Here is a 16,892-nt window from a genome sequence, read left to right as displayed (position 1 = left end):
TCATCGGCACTCTTAATCAAACAGGGACACAAAAACATGAAGCAAAGAGCGATCTACTATCCATCTCTTCCTCTGCTCTGAGCATTACTACTGAGGCTGACACAGCAGGTGGCTGACAGGGATGAGATGTGTGTGGAAAATATGTGTCCCTGTGTGTGTGTCAGCAATGATACACTCCCATCAAGCAACAAAGCCTCAAATCTGCGGCCTAAAATTTCATGTGTTTACCTGACAAAAATGAACAAATTAAGAAAAATAAAAGTAACACACCATGAGACCATATTCCATACCTAACAACAATACAATAAAATACCTGTAAAAGTACATGTGTAGTAAAGCCCTGTCAGTTGTAGTAGCATAAATAGTATAAAACCTTGCAATTAAGCCATCAGTTAATTAACCATTCACTGCAGCCTATAAACACATTTTCTGCACAGCAAGGCCAGAAAACATTTTTTTTTTATTATGAGTCATCTGCAACATAGGTCAGTGGACATCTTGCACTTTCATTTCAGAATAAAATCATTCCCCAACAACCATACTGAGAGCTCTACAACGCAAAAACTAGAGGGAGAGCCAGGCGGACTCCGACTCAGCTGGCCTTCTCTCAAAGGGGTTTGAGTCTGTTCATGCCCATGTGTGCAAAAAAAAAAGTACCGTAAGTAAAATGCTGACAACTTACAGCAAAAGTTATTTTCAGTGTCTTGGACAGGACCACACAGACTACTTAAATATAAATGTGTTGTATTTTTTAGGACCATACAGGATGTTGTGTACATTCTAAAGTCCAAATTTCTCCATGTGAGAGAGAAAAAGAAGAAAAAATAACCAGCTACAGACACCAGGAGGCAAAGGGTTAAACAGGACTCCGTCGTATTTTCATGCATCTTCTGCTTTTGACAGATGAAAAATGTCAACTGTCCTGTTTGTATTTGGGAGTTTTTGCACTATTCATCTGCTTCATTAGTGCCTGCTGCTCCTAGCCCCTGACAGCTGCCGGCCCCCTGCTCAGTGTGAGCACACGCACGCACGCACACACACAAGCATTAAGATGCAAACCCACGCACATGCACACACACACACACACAGACACACACACAGAGTCCTTTTTTCAGACTGTGCGTCGCAACGGTTTAGATGATTGACTCACTCTCTGACCTCTGAGGCCCTGTGTGAAACTGTGTCTGTGTATGTGTGTGTGCATGGTTCATTGATATTCGAGAGACATACAATGCACACGCATGCCTGCTGTCTGTCTAAAGGGGTGTGAGCTGCTGGTGGCAGAACACACGCACATCATCACAAACACACCCGGACACACGTAGCATTGCACTGCTATATTTGTGAGGACACTCACAGACATAACTCAACTTTATTAACATCACAACACCTAATTATAAACCAAGCTAAATTCATAACCCTTAAGCAGCCCTGTGAAGGTCTAAATTGAATTTTGAAATAACAGCCTCACTATGCAAACATGTTCACACTATGATGTTAATAAGAAACATGTACAAAAATAAAACACATACACAGTCCATCTTTTGTTTCTCTGTTCCTTATTGGCCAGGTTGTGCTCTCTCCAGCCCAGGCATGTAGAGCTAGCATCCCTTTGCGTGTAAAAGGTCTGGATGGGGCCTTCCAGTTTAATTAACATTGATCCCACTCTCTCTCCAGCTTCTCTCCCCATACACCAATTAAAAAGAGCTGAGAGAGGCTCGTGTCCTTCCCCCTTCCAAACCCCTTCATCCCTGGAGCCTTTATAGCCTAGGACCAAAGGGCTTCTCACAAATTCTCACTTACACATTTATAAGCACACATGTGACTATAGCTAGTGTCACATCAAAATAAACACCTACATTATAACAGCAAAATATTGTATAGTTTGACTATTTCATCTTCTGTCTCAGACACTACTGTACAAGCGAGGGTAGCATGACTTTTTTATGTGCACACTGGTCCTTCATGTGGTTTTATGATGATATATTAATCAAGGCGATAAGTCACAATGTAGGGACAGTCATTAGACATACCTACACCCAGTGGAACCATCACTACTCTACTTCAACACACTAAAATGAAAGAAGAAACACTGAAAGATAGATAAGATGGAGAGAGAAAAAGAGATGGGGGAGTTGAAAGCAGCAGATTGTTCCAGTGGGGTGAACTTGTGAAGAAAACTGATTTAAGAATGTGTCCTGATTTCACTGTAGCTAAACTGAGTGATGGTATTTGAAATATGAATTTTAAAGGAATAGCTAAACATCTTTTGGATGTCCGATTCTTCACTTTCTTGTTGATAGAGACAAAGACTAGAAACAGGGGAAGAGCAGCCTAAAAATCATTTCATCTGCAGTATTAAAGCTAATTAACCAGAGGTTTAAAACCGATGAAAAGTTGACTATTAACACAGCAGAAAGAAGTAGACAAACATGGCTGTGGTATTTACTCATGCCACAAAAGGCAGAAAAACCTCAGCACCTTTCTTAGCTTCTTGCCTTTTAAAAACCACTGGTCAGCTGCAGCACAAAGTAACAAATGCAGTAGGTGTGTTATATATATGGCCATATATAAAACCTGTATTGCATGTTTTTCATTGGTGTGCTCTTACAAAAACATTGTTGTTATTGCTCTTACTCTTCTTAGGCATGTGCTGTTTTTTTAGTTTCCTTCTTAGAAGCATCAAGGGTCTCCTGTCCATATGTGGGCCAAAATTTTTGTTAAGTTTCATAGTGATTCCACAAGTTGTCCCCTCCAGTATGAGGTAGTTCTGACCTGCTATCCTCCCTGGCCGAAATGCCTGACTCTTAGCCGTGGAAATGTATTTCAGCAACAGACGTGGAGCTGACACAAGGATCAATACCATGTATAATTATACATATTAATGGTCTATGTAGTGTGCTGGATATGCCACAGCAAGATACTGACTGAAGAATGAGGATGTTAATGCATCAGAAATATACACACAGTGAAAAAAGTATGGCTACCCAGTCTTTGTTTGGAGAGAAAAAAAAAACATTCAATACCATCCAGCAAGCTAGCCACAGGGGCAGCTCATCACATGCAAACACCAGCTGCTGAGAACCCAGCATTTTGGAGCCTCATAAAACCAACAGCAAAACAAGTGGGGAGGGAGTGGAATGAGGCAGGGGGCCTGAGACATGGGCACAGTCAGAGGTATGGATGGCAGAGCTCCATACAGGAAAAAGCCACATTCCAGTAAAGCTTTTCAAGATATTCTCCTCCTGTAACCTGTTACGCCAGGCACAGCAACCACAACACGGCAGTACAAGCAGGAGACCCACTGTGTGCGTGCATCCCTTGTACAGGAAAGTAGTAGTAGTACAGGAAGTAAGAATGTGAGAGTTGCTAATACAAGGTAGTACAAGGTAGCTGTCAGGAGATTAAATGCTAGGAGACTGTAATCTTATTGACTGGCATGTGACCAAACTCCTTCCTGGTCACCCTGGGAGACAACCCAGAGGAGCATCAGTGTTTACCCTGGTGTTCATGGTTTGGTTGAAGGGCACAGGGCAGGGTCAGGTGATGTAATGAGGTTGGACACAGGGAGAAAGAGATCAAAGAGAATGGGAGATGAAGATAGACGCAGATACAATGACCAGGTATTGACGGACAGACCTTTCGGACCCTAACCCAACCCCCAGGCCCACAAATGAAGAATGCAGGCTCTCTCTCAAATGGAGCCGTTTCACACATGAGAAACTCCCTGGGATACAACACACACACAAAATCCAGCACAATTCTCAGCCCCTACTGTATGTTCAGAGTGAAATCAATGAGCACCAAAGGGATCAGGCGTGGATTTCTATGTGAATTCCTTATGCCTGAAGGTTAAGTGAGGAAAAGGAAGGCATACGGAGGAGAACATAGCAGAAGGGAGGAGAACAGAGCAAAGAGGAATGGAGAAGAGAGTTTTGGAGAGAAAGAGGCAAGTTTCCTGACACTGACAGCACTGTGGAGCCCTCTTACCAAGAAAGTGGAAAGCAAGAGTCTGCTCTTCAAAGGGAATATGCATGGCATGGTGAGCAATGCTCTGGTAACAATAAGGTTGTAAAATCTTTATCTCCACAGGCTCCTTGCATGGCTCACCTTGACCTGATGGCTGGAGTTCTGTCTCTGCTCTTGTACCTATAGTACTTTCTCTCTGAATGAACATCACCTATCTTACTCTGCGCTCCAGCAATCTATAACCACGATCTCACTGTTATTTTCCCATTCCGCTTCTTTCCCTCTGCGCCGACTATCTCTCCTCCCTTCTATTTCCTCTGTCTTTTCATTCTCACTCATGACTTGTACTGCCTATGCCCTTAGCCTTCTCTACCTTCCTATATTGTTCCTATATAGATTTCTAAACTTTTTCACCTCACATCTTCATTGCTTTCCTTCAGACATCCTCGGGGAGCAACAGTGTTTTTTTTTTCCACTTTGCTCAAGCTCTTCTTGCCTCTCTGGTCTCTGGTGTCCATCTTAGGTTTCTCAGTGTTAAGTCTAGACTGTGACACCCAAACCATTCTCCTAAAGGTGAGAAAAACTATTTACAGTTCCCTATCAGAAACAGTGGAACTATCAATACACAGACGGCAAATGCAGCACTATAAAAAACAATCGATATTTTTTAAACAAATGGAGTGAATTATAATCAAACAAATCACAATGTAGTTTAGATTGAAACAAATACCTAAAGCAGATATAGCAAAGACAGAAGCCTATCTCATTATAGCTAAATTAACTACCAGAGGGTCCAGTTAATTAAACAAATTTATTCAGGGATTCTAGAATTATGCAATGCAATTAACTTAAAGAGTACTATAACCCAACAATGTGCTTTGTATTAACAGTAAAAGTAGCATCTTCAATATAAACATACACACACACTCTGCACACATATAAAAAGTACAAAAACAGAATGTGACCTACAGCACCCACTGCTTTCAGCCAACCACAGATATGTACTGCCGCAGTGCATTGTGGGAAACTAATTAGCATGAAGGACTGTGGTCTCTGAGCAACCATGACCTGCAAGCCGAGCTCGAACTTCTTCCTTGCGCGTTCTCCACCTCTACGCCTGAGGCGCAGTAGAGAAGGTGTAGTCACCGGTGCGTTGAAATGCAGCCCAAATGATCAGCAACTCAGGGGAGTTAGGAGAGACGAGGGAGAAAAATGTGGGTATTTCCTTAGCTGACGTGTGTGTGTTTCTGAATTTGTGCCTGTCAGTGTGTATGCAGCATCAGGTGCAGCGTCAGATTGACTGCTATCATCCATGTCTATCATTGTTCTGCTCCTCACTCTCTCCTCTTTGTTCCCTCTGCTTGTGTGCTCCTCCTGGGCTTGTCTCCGCTCAGTGTGGTCTACGGCAGAGCACTGTGGTGTTTCGCTCCTGACTAATCAAACTAGTCAGTGTCACTGGGCTGCCTTATCTAAAACACATGGCCATGTCAGTTCTCTTCACTCGCCAGCATTTCAACGTTTAGCAGGATCCCAGGCTAAAGAACTTTAACTCAAAGAGTCTTTGGGCCTCAGCTCAGACAGGCCACAGAGAAAGATGAAAAGGACTGGAGAAATTTGAATAAATTACTACTATAAAAAAATGTATATTATTCACATTACTACTCACAGTAAACATGACCAGATCCTGAATGTATCTGTATATATACTCCATTGTGGATGATTTGTTTATGTGTGTTTGAGCCCATGTGTCATGTCACTCCTGCCTTCGACTGCAAGGTGACAATGTGTGCACAATATTCAAATAGTTTACCTCGTAGAGCAGGCATCCTAGCGACCAGATGTCAGATTTGAAGTTGTAGCCGTTTTCATGTATCCTCTCCGGTGACATGTAGTAAGGGGTACCTACTGGAACACAGGAAGTTGGAGAGGAGAGGGAACAAGAAAGAGAAATGGACAGATAGAGGTAGGGAAGGAAAGCAGGACAAAGAGAGACTGAGTGTAAACATTCTATGTTGCAACATCAATGATATGTAATTCACACAATACTCGAAAGCAGGAGAAGAAACTGTGACACACTCATAGGCTGCAATATTCATTATATTATAGGGAGAGCATCATCAGAATCGGCTTTCAAAGAGCATTGCCTCTGTTAATCAAAAGTAAGATGATATTTTAAAAGGTTAGATAGCATCATACATATCCATACTGTGCCTAAATAATGTATAAGTACCACAAAGTTGCATGCATATGTACAGAAAACATACGCTCACACACAAAATATACATAAATCAGTTTTGATTAGTGGGGCTCAGTAATGATCTGAAACAGTAGTCCAAGAATACGCCCAGGGAGCAGCGGTGGAGCCTTAAAAGCTGGCCCATTTCTGGTTCTGGTTTTGAAACTCAAGAATCCCTAACTGCCATGGCAAATGGCAGAGCTCCAGAAAATCAGACCATCACCCAACTGGACACACAGAGGAACCACAGCTCAGCATCACATCCATAACACAACACTACAGGATGGTTTGGAGATTTGCTGTTTTCTTAGCTGAGTTTGACGAGCTGCTTTTTTCATCTGCTTTCTGTTTATTGTGATTTCCCATGTAAAAGTCCATCAAGCACATCCAGCAGAGGTTCTTTATTAATCACATATGGTTACAGGATGGAAATCTCACCACAGCACTCTAACCTGTACTGAGAAGCTCTCAGACTACTATTCGACATCCATCCACCCTCCACCAACAAGCATGTGTCATTTAGACAGGTCCTATTGAGATTTGGTGCATCAATGCACATGACAATATGTGTCAGTTGTACATTGGGGCTTGTGTTATGTATGTCAAAATGATCATCTTTGCATGCTTCTTGGAATTCATCCTGATTATTAACCGATTTGTTACGCTCAAAAGGGTATTATTTTTCCGACATGTACCACTTTAAACTCTAATTATGTGCTTTTTTAGAAATACAGTGTGACCAATGCGCTCTCTAAGCATTCAGTATCCATTTCTACATCATGGAGATGTTCCCAAACTTTCAGTCAAATCAGATCTCACACCAGATGATGTCACTTCCTTTATCGAGGGCTGGTGGTGTACACATTTATGAATTACCCTGGTGTCTCAGGCGGACTTGACACCACAGTCTCAACACACGACAGAGATAGCTGTGTTAACAGCATTACTTTTGCACCTTATATGTACGTTACTCTGACAAATCTTGCCTGCCTACTGCATAAATGAAAATGTAAAAACTGTGTTTATACTCAAACAGCAGTCTTGCCACTAGCATATATAAAAATGTACACTGGGAAATGGGTAGATATAGCTTGGAGGAAGAGTTTTTATAGACAGTAACTGGTAGTTGTTGAGTTTACAATCCGCACAAACAGCTGAAGTGAGTTGGGAAGCTGAGAACAACTCTCAAGTGGAAAGAACTCAGGAGGAAAGTCAGCTTGCACGAAAATGGAAGGAAAAAGCCATAAATGCACACTCGCTAGCAGTATTCACATGTGCAAACACAGATACACGCACACAGGATCTCCAGGGTCCGTCTGCATATTAACAGGTCTGAGAAAACTCAACAAATGTAATTGCAATTAATAAAACTATAACAGAGGGGGGCATTAGATTTCAAGTCTATGGAAACTGAAATGAAAGCTAGCACTTTTAATTCTGGTACGGATCTAATTGGGTTGAAAAAAAATGCTTTTATCTTAAATGTGTGATTTTGAATAATGAAGTGTTACCTGTCATTCTAAAAATAATCAGCACCTGCACAGGCTGAGAAGCAGCAAGAGAGAGCAAGTTGAAGAATAAACAGGGTACTGGGGATTGCCGTTTTAATTGGTCATCAGGTTGGTATTGCGGTTTGTGTGTGTTTTTGTATGTGCGCATGTGCGTTTGTGTCTGTGAGGTCTCATGGTGCGGTCTGAACAGGCTCCCCTAACATTCATTATTAGTTGATTAAAAAGAATCAGCCTCTCTTATGCTAATAGTTGCATAAAAAGGCAGCAGCACAGCGCCTGGCTCTGGCTCCTTCAGCATGTTGAATTAAGGGCACATTACTTATTCATGCAAATAAATTGAAAGTCATGTTGGGATTGATTTCCATTATTGTGAATAGCAACGACAACGCTGTATTCTGCGCATAAGAGGATAAGCGTTGTTGTATAGGAGGTGAGATGCCAAATACTACTATAAAGAACACCCCACTTCTAAACGCTGGTAGTTCTCTAAAACTTGTGTCGCCTTGAATACGTTTATTGATTTGATTGCACTGACAATTCAGCATTAAACTTAAAGCTTTAACAGGAACATTTAAAGGCTGCAAAGGATTTTAGAGGGAGATCCCATTAGCAATGTAATACTTTTCTAATCTAAGCTCTGTTACCAGTTTGACATTTATGCATATTGAACAGCAGGCAAGCTTCCCACATTCTTAAATTCTTATTCTCTTTCTAATTTAAACCCAACTTAGAAACAGCTGCTTCATTTTGTTTTAAGACATCTAATTCAAGGCTGTAGGACTGAACTGGACTGAAACCACTGTCACATATAACAGCCTTTAGGTCCTTGCATACAAATTTAAATTGTCACAATTATTTTTGACATCAGCCTACCTAAAGTCTAATTATATTCCTCCTGTATTTTCTCTATTCCCCAAGTATTCCTTGTTAACACCTTTCTCATTACTGGTGTTAATTGCAGGTATATTATATTACTTATTACTGCCAATTGGTAATTGGTTGCTCATTCCTCTGATGATTACATCAGTTTCCCTGTTACTACTGTTTTTTTTTTCTCTTTTTCTCTTTAATCCACATCCTACCTTAACCCTTAGCAAATGTTTAAACTGAGTCGTGGGTGTCTTTTGCATGCTGGTGTGTATCTTCCTAAATCCAGGATTGTTGGTGTATATGTGTCTCACAGTCTGTGCCTGTTGTTGTGTATGTGTGTGCACCCATATAAAGGTGCTCCGCGCAGATACATCTGTACATGAAATGCGAGGACAGTATGTCTCTTTGTGTGTGTATGTGTGTGTGTGTGTGCACAGAGGGGGGGCTTGCAGACTGCTGAGCAGCTGAGTTGAAAGCCTGGGAGCTGACAGGCTGTATGCCTGGACCTCCATCTCAGCACCACCACCCTGCTCTACTGTTCAGCTGGGTGGCTGGGCTCATTACATACCCAGGCGACACACATGCACGCGCGCACACACACTGTTCCTCAGTTTTTCTTTCTATCCCTTTCTCTCATTTTCTTTTTTTCTCCTCTTTTTTCTGTCACATTGTCACATATTCTGCCCTCTTATTCTCTTTTTTCTAACTTTTTTCTTCCTCTCTACTTCCTTTTCCCCCTCTTTTTTATGTCACTGTCACACTCTTCTTTTGCACCAGAGACATTCTACTTCTTTTTTTGTTTCTTTGTCACCTATTCTTCTATTTCCTACGCTCTTTTCTTTTCCTGACATATTGCTTTCTCCTCTCTTCCTCACTTCATTTTCTTCTATTCTCCGATTCTACTTTTTTCGCACTCCATCTCTCTTTCTTTCTCCCTCACCTACACCTTTGTCTTTGTCTGACTAAAAGTCAAAGCACCATGGGGAGGGACGGAGGGGAAGGAGAAGTAAGGACATGTGAGATACAGCAACAGCAGCAGGAAAGAAAGAGAGGTGACAAAGAAAGACAGGGGAGATCTGCTATTTGAAACACAGCATGAAATGTCAAGGAGAAAGTCAGGGAGAGAGGTAGAAAAGCATGAGTATTGACAGGTCATGCTAACTTCCAGACATCTTCTCCTGCTGCAGTACAAAATCATCCAGAGATGTCTGTACATGTTTCATACATTTACAACTTACAAACAGCATATTAAGCATGCTTAATGGAGGAGACTGTGACAACCTGAATCCAAAGAAAGGCTGCAAGGTCTTACAGATCAAACCCGAGAAAACTGCAAGTGTACTTAGGAGAACAGGTCTTGTTATAATTTCAAAATAAATATTATCTACCTATTTATGAATTTAATTGTTTTAAAAATAACTCATGCTTAATATTTTTTAAGCATTAACTTAACTCTGCATTCAGACAAATACTACATATTTTATATCATATAAGTCAGTTTAAGTATTCAGATTGACCCCTCTGCTCGTGGGGCTGTCTGTCCTCTGTCGGCCTAAAGAGGGTGCTGTGGACTCAGCATTTAATGAGCAATCACAGACGCTTTCACCCCACTCTGCTGGCACCACAGGATGCTTAGTTGATAGGGCTTCTGTTGAGTTGATCATGTGATTCACACTTTCTCAAAGGCAGGGTTCTGCTGCTGTACGGAGGCTGAGAATAGCACACTGTTTGTGGTAATAACAGTTTGACATAGGGAAGTGAGACAGTGCGAATGGCAGTGCTTATATTTGTCTATGAAATTAGTTTTTTTTTTCGACATTTTCCAGTCTACAAAAGAATCTGACACTGCCAATGAGGATGTTGGACAGCACCTTCCTATACCTCAATAGGCCAAGTTAAAACCAGTCCAAAAAGCTGTGTAACAATGATCTGGGCCACATTTCATATATATTGTTGGATCGACTGCTCTATAAACCAGTGAAACTAAGGTATGAAAGCATTAATTGAGAAACCAGTATTAATAGGACAATAGAGAAAAGGGGAGAGAAGCCAATTTTAAATGATGAGGGGCAAAAAAAAATATTAGAGCTTTTATGTTTGTGTAGTTTTTACTGGTTTATACACTAAATTAAATGTACTAAATTAATTGATATTCATAGAATGAGCAGCTACATCTTACTTTGGCGTTGAAGCTATAGCTAAAATAACTCCATTACCATAAAATGACAAGCAATAATAAATAACTGCTGCATACAATCACAAAATACATATTTTCTGCAATTATTTGATATTATTAATTGTTTGGAAAGGTTTTCATGTTTTGAATGATTAATATCCTTACTTCTTTAAATTTTAAACACTGTGGAGAGCGATAATATTTACAAAAAAAAATTCAGCCTGGTGGTGTACCCCCTTAAAGATGGCCATCAGGTCGCCTTATAACTTTAATTTATTTGAATGAAAATACTGTGTTATATGATTTTACTTCCTACAGGTGACAAACAAACCCATCAACACGAACAATAACCCTGATTGTAAAGCCGGCCGGCTTGTTTTATAGCACACTCACAATCAGAGATATGTGTCGCCAGGTTCAGTCTTCATCTGTGTTGGGGTTAAAGGTCAAGGCAACAGGAAGCAGCTAAGTGGCCCGTGAAGGGGCTGGGCATAGCGCTGGCTGGGTAGAATGACTAAATGACACATGGCTCTGGACTCACATGCCTAATGAAACACATCCAACACTAGGAGATTACTGGGGGCTGCTGTGGGTGTGTGTGTGTGTATCCGCATATGTGGAAACTGTTAAGTTACCTAGTGAGTGAGCAGCAGTTGTTTTGGAGCTGAAGAATCTTCCCAGTCCAAGGTCTCCTAACTTCACTACTCCTGTAGCTGTGATGAATACATTGGCTGGTTTTATATCTGGGAAAAGAAAAGAAAAAAAATTGGTAAACTTTCATTTTAGTCTAGTACTACAGGCATAAAGTGTATTATCTAAATTTTCATCTTAGTTAATGTGGGCGTTAGCAAGCTGTTTTTTTCTGAAGTGATGTTAATGTGACCCGCATCAGCCTTTGAAATTTACTGCTCCCGTATAATTGTAGCAGCTTTTGAATAGGCAGTCTGTGCTAAGTGGTCGTTAAAGCTCAGAGCTCAGGGTTCATTAGTGTCCCTGTGCCCTAATCAAAGTCAGTCCAAACGGAAGTACATCACCTGTAAGAGAGTGTCTGTCTCCATCTGTGCAGGAGGCTATGTGTATGAAACCAGGAATTGATTTGACTGGACCCTATTGAAAGCATGTGGGCTCATAAACACTGTGTTCTCTGGTCTATGTATTGTTTAACACCTTACATTTAAGCCTCCTGTCATATGAAACAAGGTCATTCACACTAAAGAAAATTGTATAAATATATGCAAAGTCTTTAACAAAAAGTTGAAATATATTGTTTACAATCAGAGAAATTAAGCATGTGACAGACGGAGCATCAACCAGACCAATAGCAAAAAAAAGACATCTAAAAGATGCAGTGGAGCAGGTACGCAGGTGACTGAAAATCCAAGGTGTTACTTGCAATCCTGCAAATATTTTTTAACAAGGCAAGCAGCAAGTCATTGCATAAAGCCTGCCCAATTTCAGATAAAAGGCTAGAATCTGTACAACAGAGTTTTTACCGTGTGGGACTGGCTGTGAAAGGAAGAGATTGCAGACCCATTTCACTGAGAGGGTTTTCAAGGAGTAAATGGGGATGGCTGACCAGGCTATTAGGATGGCACAACTTACAAACACAAATTTATCCAAACTCAATCCTCGACAGGGATAATGAATGAACAGCGTGTGTGTGTGTGTGTGTGTGTGTCCACATTACCTCTGTGCATGACTCTCCGGGAGTGCATATGTTCAAGTGCACTGCAGAGCTGCACAAAGTACTTCCACACTGTTCTCTCTGGGATAAGCCTCCTCTGCTTCTTGAAGTGCTGTAAAGTAAATGCATGAATGCATACGCACACACACACACACGCGCACACACACACACACAAGAAATTAGAGAATTAGCATCCGAATCCAGGGACAAATAAAATATTTTCAAATAAATGGAAAAAAGTCTTGTGTGGCACAGAAGGTAACTTTAATACAGATGAACACTGTTTATATGTGTGTGTGTGCTTTTATACAGTATCCTTCCCTATTCTCTATGACTCCACTCCTAATGCAACCCAGACCACTGTGTAGGTCTGTCCATTCCCTAACCAAGCTCCGTCTCATTTTCTCTGCAGCCTACAATGGAAAGCACATGCCTTCCCAGGAACAGAGAGAAGAAATCTGTGGAACCTTCCAAAACACTCCCATCTGGCACACAGCACTTGTGTTAGCTACAGCTCTCTGTGACACAGTGGTTCCAGTTTTAAAACTTTTATTTATTTATTTATTTTTTTGGAGGGCTCAGGAAGTTGTTCTCAATGATCATCATCACAAGATTGTGGCTATGGCTTTCCTGGAAAAGCCATAGTGATGACAGCGCTTAAGCTAAATTAATTGGCATACTGATCCACTACGACTAAAATCAACAACTGATGATAGGAGCTCCTCCTCAAACAGCAGTGCAGCGGCTGCGCAGGCTATGGAGGAAGTATGGCTACCATCAGGATTTTATGGGGTGTCCTTGTGGCTCCATTTGCAGGGGGGGGGGGGGAGTCTGGACCTGGTTGAGAGCCTTTCAAATGAAAATTACTATCTCAGCATTTAGCAGAAACTCCGACAGTATAAAACATTTTAAAACTAAATTTTAAAAAAAAATGACTAAATGGCAAACCAAGCCTACTTCATACATTTTAACAGTATAATACATCGTTTTGTGATCAAATCAGAAAAGGTAACAAAGAGCCTTTGTGTTTACTGTATATGGAACCACGCTTATGTTGTGTGTAGTCAGCATCACATTCAGAGCTGCTAGCTAGCTGGATGATAACATAAGCTGGGTAATAACTGGCAAGTATGAGCAGTGGTCGGAAACATGGTGATCAAGGACAGGATTAAAATAGTACTTGGGTCAACAATATTGTATTTATTTCTGAACAGCTTAAGTCTGTTTCTAAAAAAAAAGTTGATTTTTCTTCTGTAAGGTCAAAGGTCAAGGAAGAGAGAGGTGTTTCAAAAAATGTCTGCGACACCTAGTGAGACAGAAGGAGATACAATAGATAACATACTGTAAATAGTGAATCAATAAAAGGCAATAAGGCAGAAGATGTATATAGAAAAATGAAGGGAGGTGTGAGAGAAGAAGAGGAAGAGAGATAGGAGGGAGGGATAGACCTTGGCCTACATCCAAACAAAGCCTCGGTGAGGAGCCATTCTTCCCTTGCCCTCCCATTTCCATATCAGAGGACTGTTTGATGTCAATGGGGGAGCACATAGACACCCACTAACACCACCCTCTTCTCCATGCCTTTAACAGCAAACACTGCACATGCAATATTCTGTAAGTGCATGCAAATCAAGGACCATTTGATTTCATTTGAATTCTGAGATGGTCAGAGAGAGAGTAATAGAGAAGTGAGGGAGAGAGAGAGAGAAACAGAGAGAAGGAGGGGGAAGCACGGAGGACGAGAAAAAAATCAAAAAGAATGAAAAATGTTAAATTCATGCATTGGGGGGTGTATGTGTGTCTGTTTTACATATGGCAAACTGTATGAATGTGTTTACTTCACATTAAAACCAAAGGAGGGCAGGGGCTGAACTGTAGCAAGAACCTCTGGACCTCCTCCACAGTGACATTGGGGGGGGGGGGGGGATCATTTAGGTTGGTGCAAAAGACAAATGGTGCAGAGAAGAGGCATGTATATTGTATGTGAGTGTGCTGTCAGCAGCCATAAGGATATGACACAGCCCACAGCATCCCTTGTAACTTAGCTAAGATAGCAGTGACGCTCAGTGGTTTGTTATCATACCTCTCTGGGTAGCCATGTTACATCTTTGTAACACTTGCATGAGTGTGTGTGTGTTTCTGTACTGTCTACACATTCTTTGCTTACACTGTACACCATGTGTATGTATTAAGTGTGTTAGTGTGTGTGTAGTGGATATATATCAGTGTGTGTATGTGTGTGTGCTGAGCCTGCCATGTTCACTCTCTTGTACCACTAATCCTCGCCTCTCCTAATTTGCTGTGTTGAACTGTGCGGATGTGGAGCTGCTGAGTATGACTGCAAACAGCTTGTCGAGCTGTGCTGATACAACGCTGCAGCATCATTTATGCATGGGAGAAGACCAGGCTTTTTACATGCACACCACTAATTTGCTATACTGGCAGGTTTTTATAATAACTGGGGGTTTGGTCTAACTCAAAAAAGGGTGAGCCTGGGATATAAACGTTACCACTTTTGAACAACCCTGCTCCAATTTCAACAAAATCCGAGCACTAGAAAGCTAACAAATTGAGGTTACATGGTCAACTTGACAAATTGATGAGGCTCAAAGCCACATATTATGCACTTAATACCACTATATGTTTGATTTTACTTTTACTTAGTGTTGATTTTACTGGTCAGAACCAACGAAAAGATCAAGAAGCTAAGAGCTAAACAAAAACCTTTCTTTGAATGACATATGGTCAGAAAAAAATAACAATTAAAACCTCAAAGCATTGCCACAAATTATAGTGTATAGTTGTGTACATGATATGAGGGAAACTTGATTATAACCAGATTAAGTCATCCTCAGTATTTCCTTTTACATACAGTACCCCCTACATGCATCCGATGGCCTGTTTTATGACCATTAATCACTGCATCATTTTTTACGATGTCCCTTTGACAGTCTTGGCAGATGTCAACACATACAGCTGGGATGAAAGGAGGCTGCAGGAGAGCTTCAATTTGTTGGTTTTTGGTTTCAATGCGGAATGGATGATTCAAGCTGACTCAGTGTCCAGGTAGTGCTCTGTGTCAACCACAAACCACAGGCCTCCTGCCATCATTTCTTTTGTTATAAAAATGTCTGGTCAGCGGTTTATTGAGTCTATGCTTCTGATGACAACACATGTAGGATATGGTGTTAGACTGGCTATGACATTATCCCTCAAGAACTTGGCTTGTATAAATCAGTTAAGCATCTCCGAAGGCCTTTTTACACATGGACTAGACTCCTGAAATTGTCTGGAGCTTCTCCCAGTGGGTCTCTGTGTGAGACTGTACATTTCTGATTTAGCTGCACTTGACAAAAATTGCACTTTATCCTACCAGCTCCCTTATACAATATCCATGTAATGGCCAATGCAATACATTACATTATTGTTTATCACTGTTTTGGTTACGTGGTCAAAGACATGTATCTTTGACATAAAAGCAAAAAAAAAGTCATCATTACAGACACAAGTCCTTTCCTTTCGATATCTACGCTATACCATCATGCCTCCCTACAGCCTAAAGCAATCAAGCAAGACTATTTCCAGAAGTGGGAGCAGGCCTGTCTCTGACCGTGCTGAATTTGTAAAATAGGAACTTTGGACAATATCCAGACCCAGTTCTTTAGACTTGGTTCAGAGTTAATGTGTGTATACCTTTAAAACAAACTCACTGTCACTTATACAAGCATCTGTATAAACCCTGTATTAAAGGGTTAAAAAAACATGCAAACCACAAATAACTACAATCAATGTTGATAAAACCACTGGACGTTTAGTGTGTCAAAATAAAAAAACAAGACACTATGAATTGTAGCTTTTAAGTCTGTATCCTTAAAAGACTCCTGGGGTGAATGTTTACAGCATTTCATGGCCACAAATCAGCTGCTCTCGCTGCTGTCTGGGCAAGTGTGTGATCTGTGAGAAGTGCAGCTGTTCCTGCCGGGTTGGTTACCTTGATCATACGAGAGAGGTCCCCAGCATCCGCTAGCTCCAGTACTATGTTCAGCTCATTGTCCTCAATGAAAGATGCATGGTACTTTATCACATTGGGGTGATTCAATTGCTGTTGAAGAGAAAACAGATAGACGTGTCATGAATAAGTGAATAGAGGACATGTTGGTGGTGACACAATAAGACAGTCTATAGTCATATTCCCTAGCTTCTTGCAAACACATTACACCACTCATATAAAACAACCTCATCATAAATAACAGAAATTTATGTCATGTGCAATTCACTGCACTTTCACCACCAATTAAAACTAAACAGTTGCAACGTGCATGGAATCCATAGTTTTTTATGTGTTGACCTAATGAGACGGATTTGTCCTCAAGTGTGACAAAGCTGGATAACATGTCACAACAATCCCCTGTCTATGATGACAACAACCCATGTGTGAGGCACACA

The 16,892-nt window shown here is 41.0% G+C and overlaps 1 protein-coding gene across 2 annotated transcripts in view; it reads right to left on the bottom strand.

Annotated features, from left to right (window-relative positions):
* The window catches only part of nek7 (NIMA-related kinase 7), a 49,047-nt gene that overhangs the window by 5,565 nt on the left and 26,590 nt on the right, over positions 1–16,892 (bottom strand). Inside the window, exons 5-8 of one of the 2 annotated variants that reach the window (XM_028402958.1) lie at positions 16,438–16,548; positions 12,450–12,558; positions 11,398–11,505; positions 5,780–5,871 (exon numbers count right to left, since the gene is read on the bottom strand). In XM_028402958.1, coding sequence (XP_028258759.1) covers positions 5,780–5,871; positions 11,398–11,505; positions 12,450–12,558; positions 16,438–16,548 — 420 coding nt within the window. Of the gene's footprint in view, positions 1–5,779; positions 5,875–11,397; positions 11,506–12,449; positions 12,559–16,437; positions 16,549–16,892 lie in introns of both variants that reach the window. The other variant, XM_028402957.1, reaches the window with a different exon arrangement.

This window comes from Parambassis ranga, chromosome 4 (assembly GCF_900634625.1).
Source record: "Parambassis ranga chromosome 4, fParRan2.1, whole genome shotgun sequence".
In the NCBI taxonomy this organism is placed as follows: domain Eukaryota; kingdom Metazoa; phylum Chordata; class Actinopteri; family Ambassidae; genus Parambassis; species Parambassis ranga.
The sequence above is the reverse complement of the archived record's forward strand: the minus strand, read 5'-3'. Positions and strand labels throughout refer to the sequence as shown.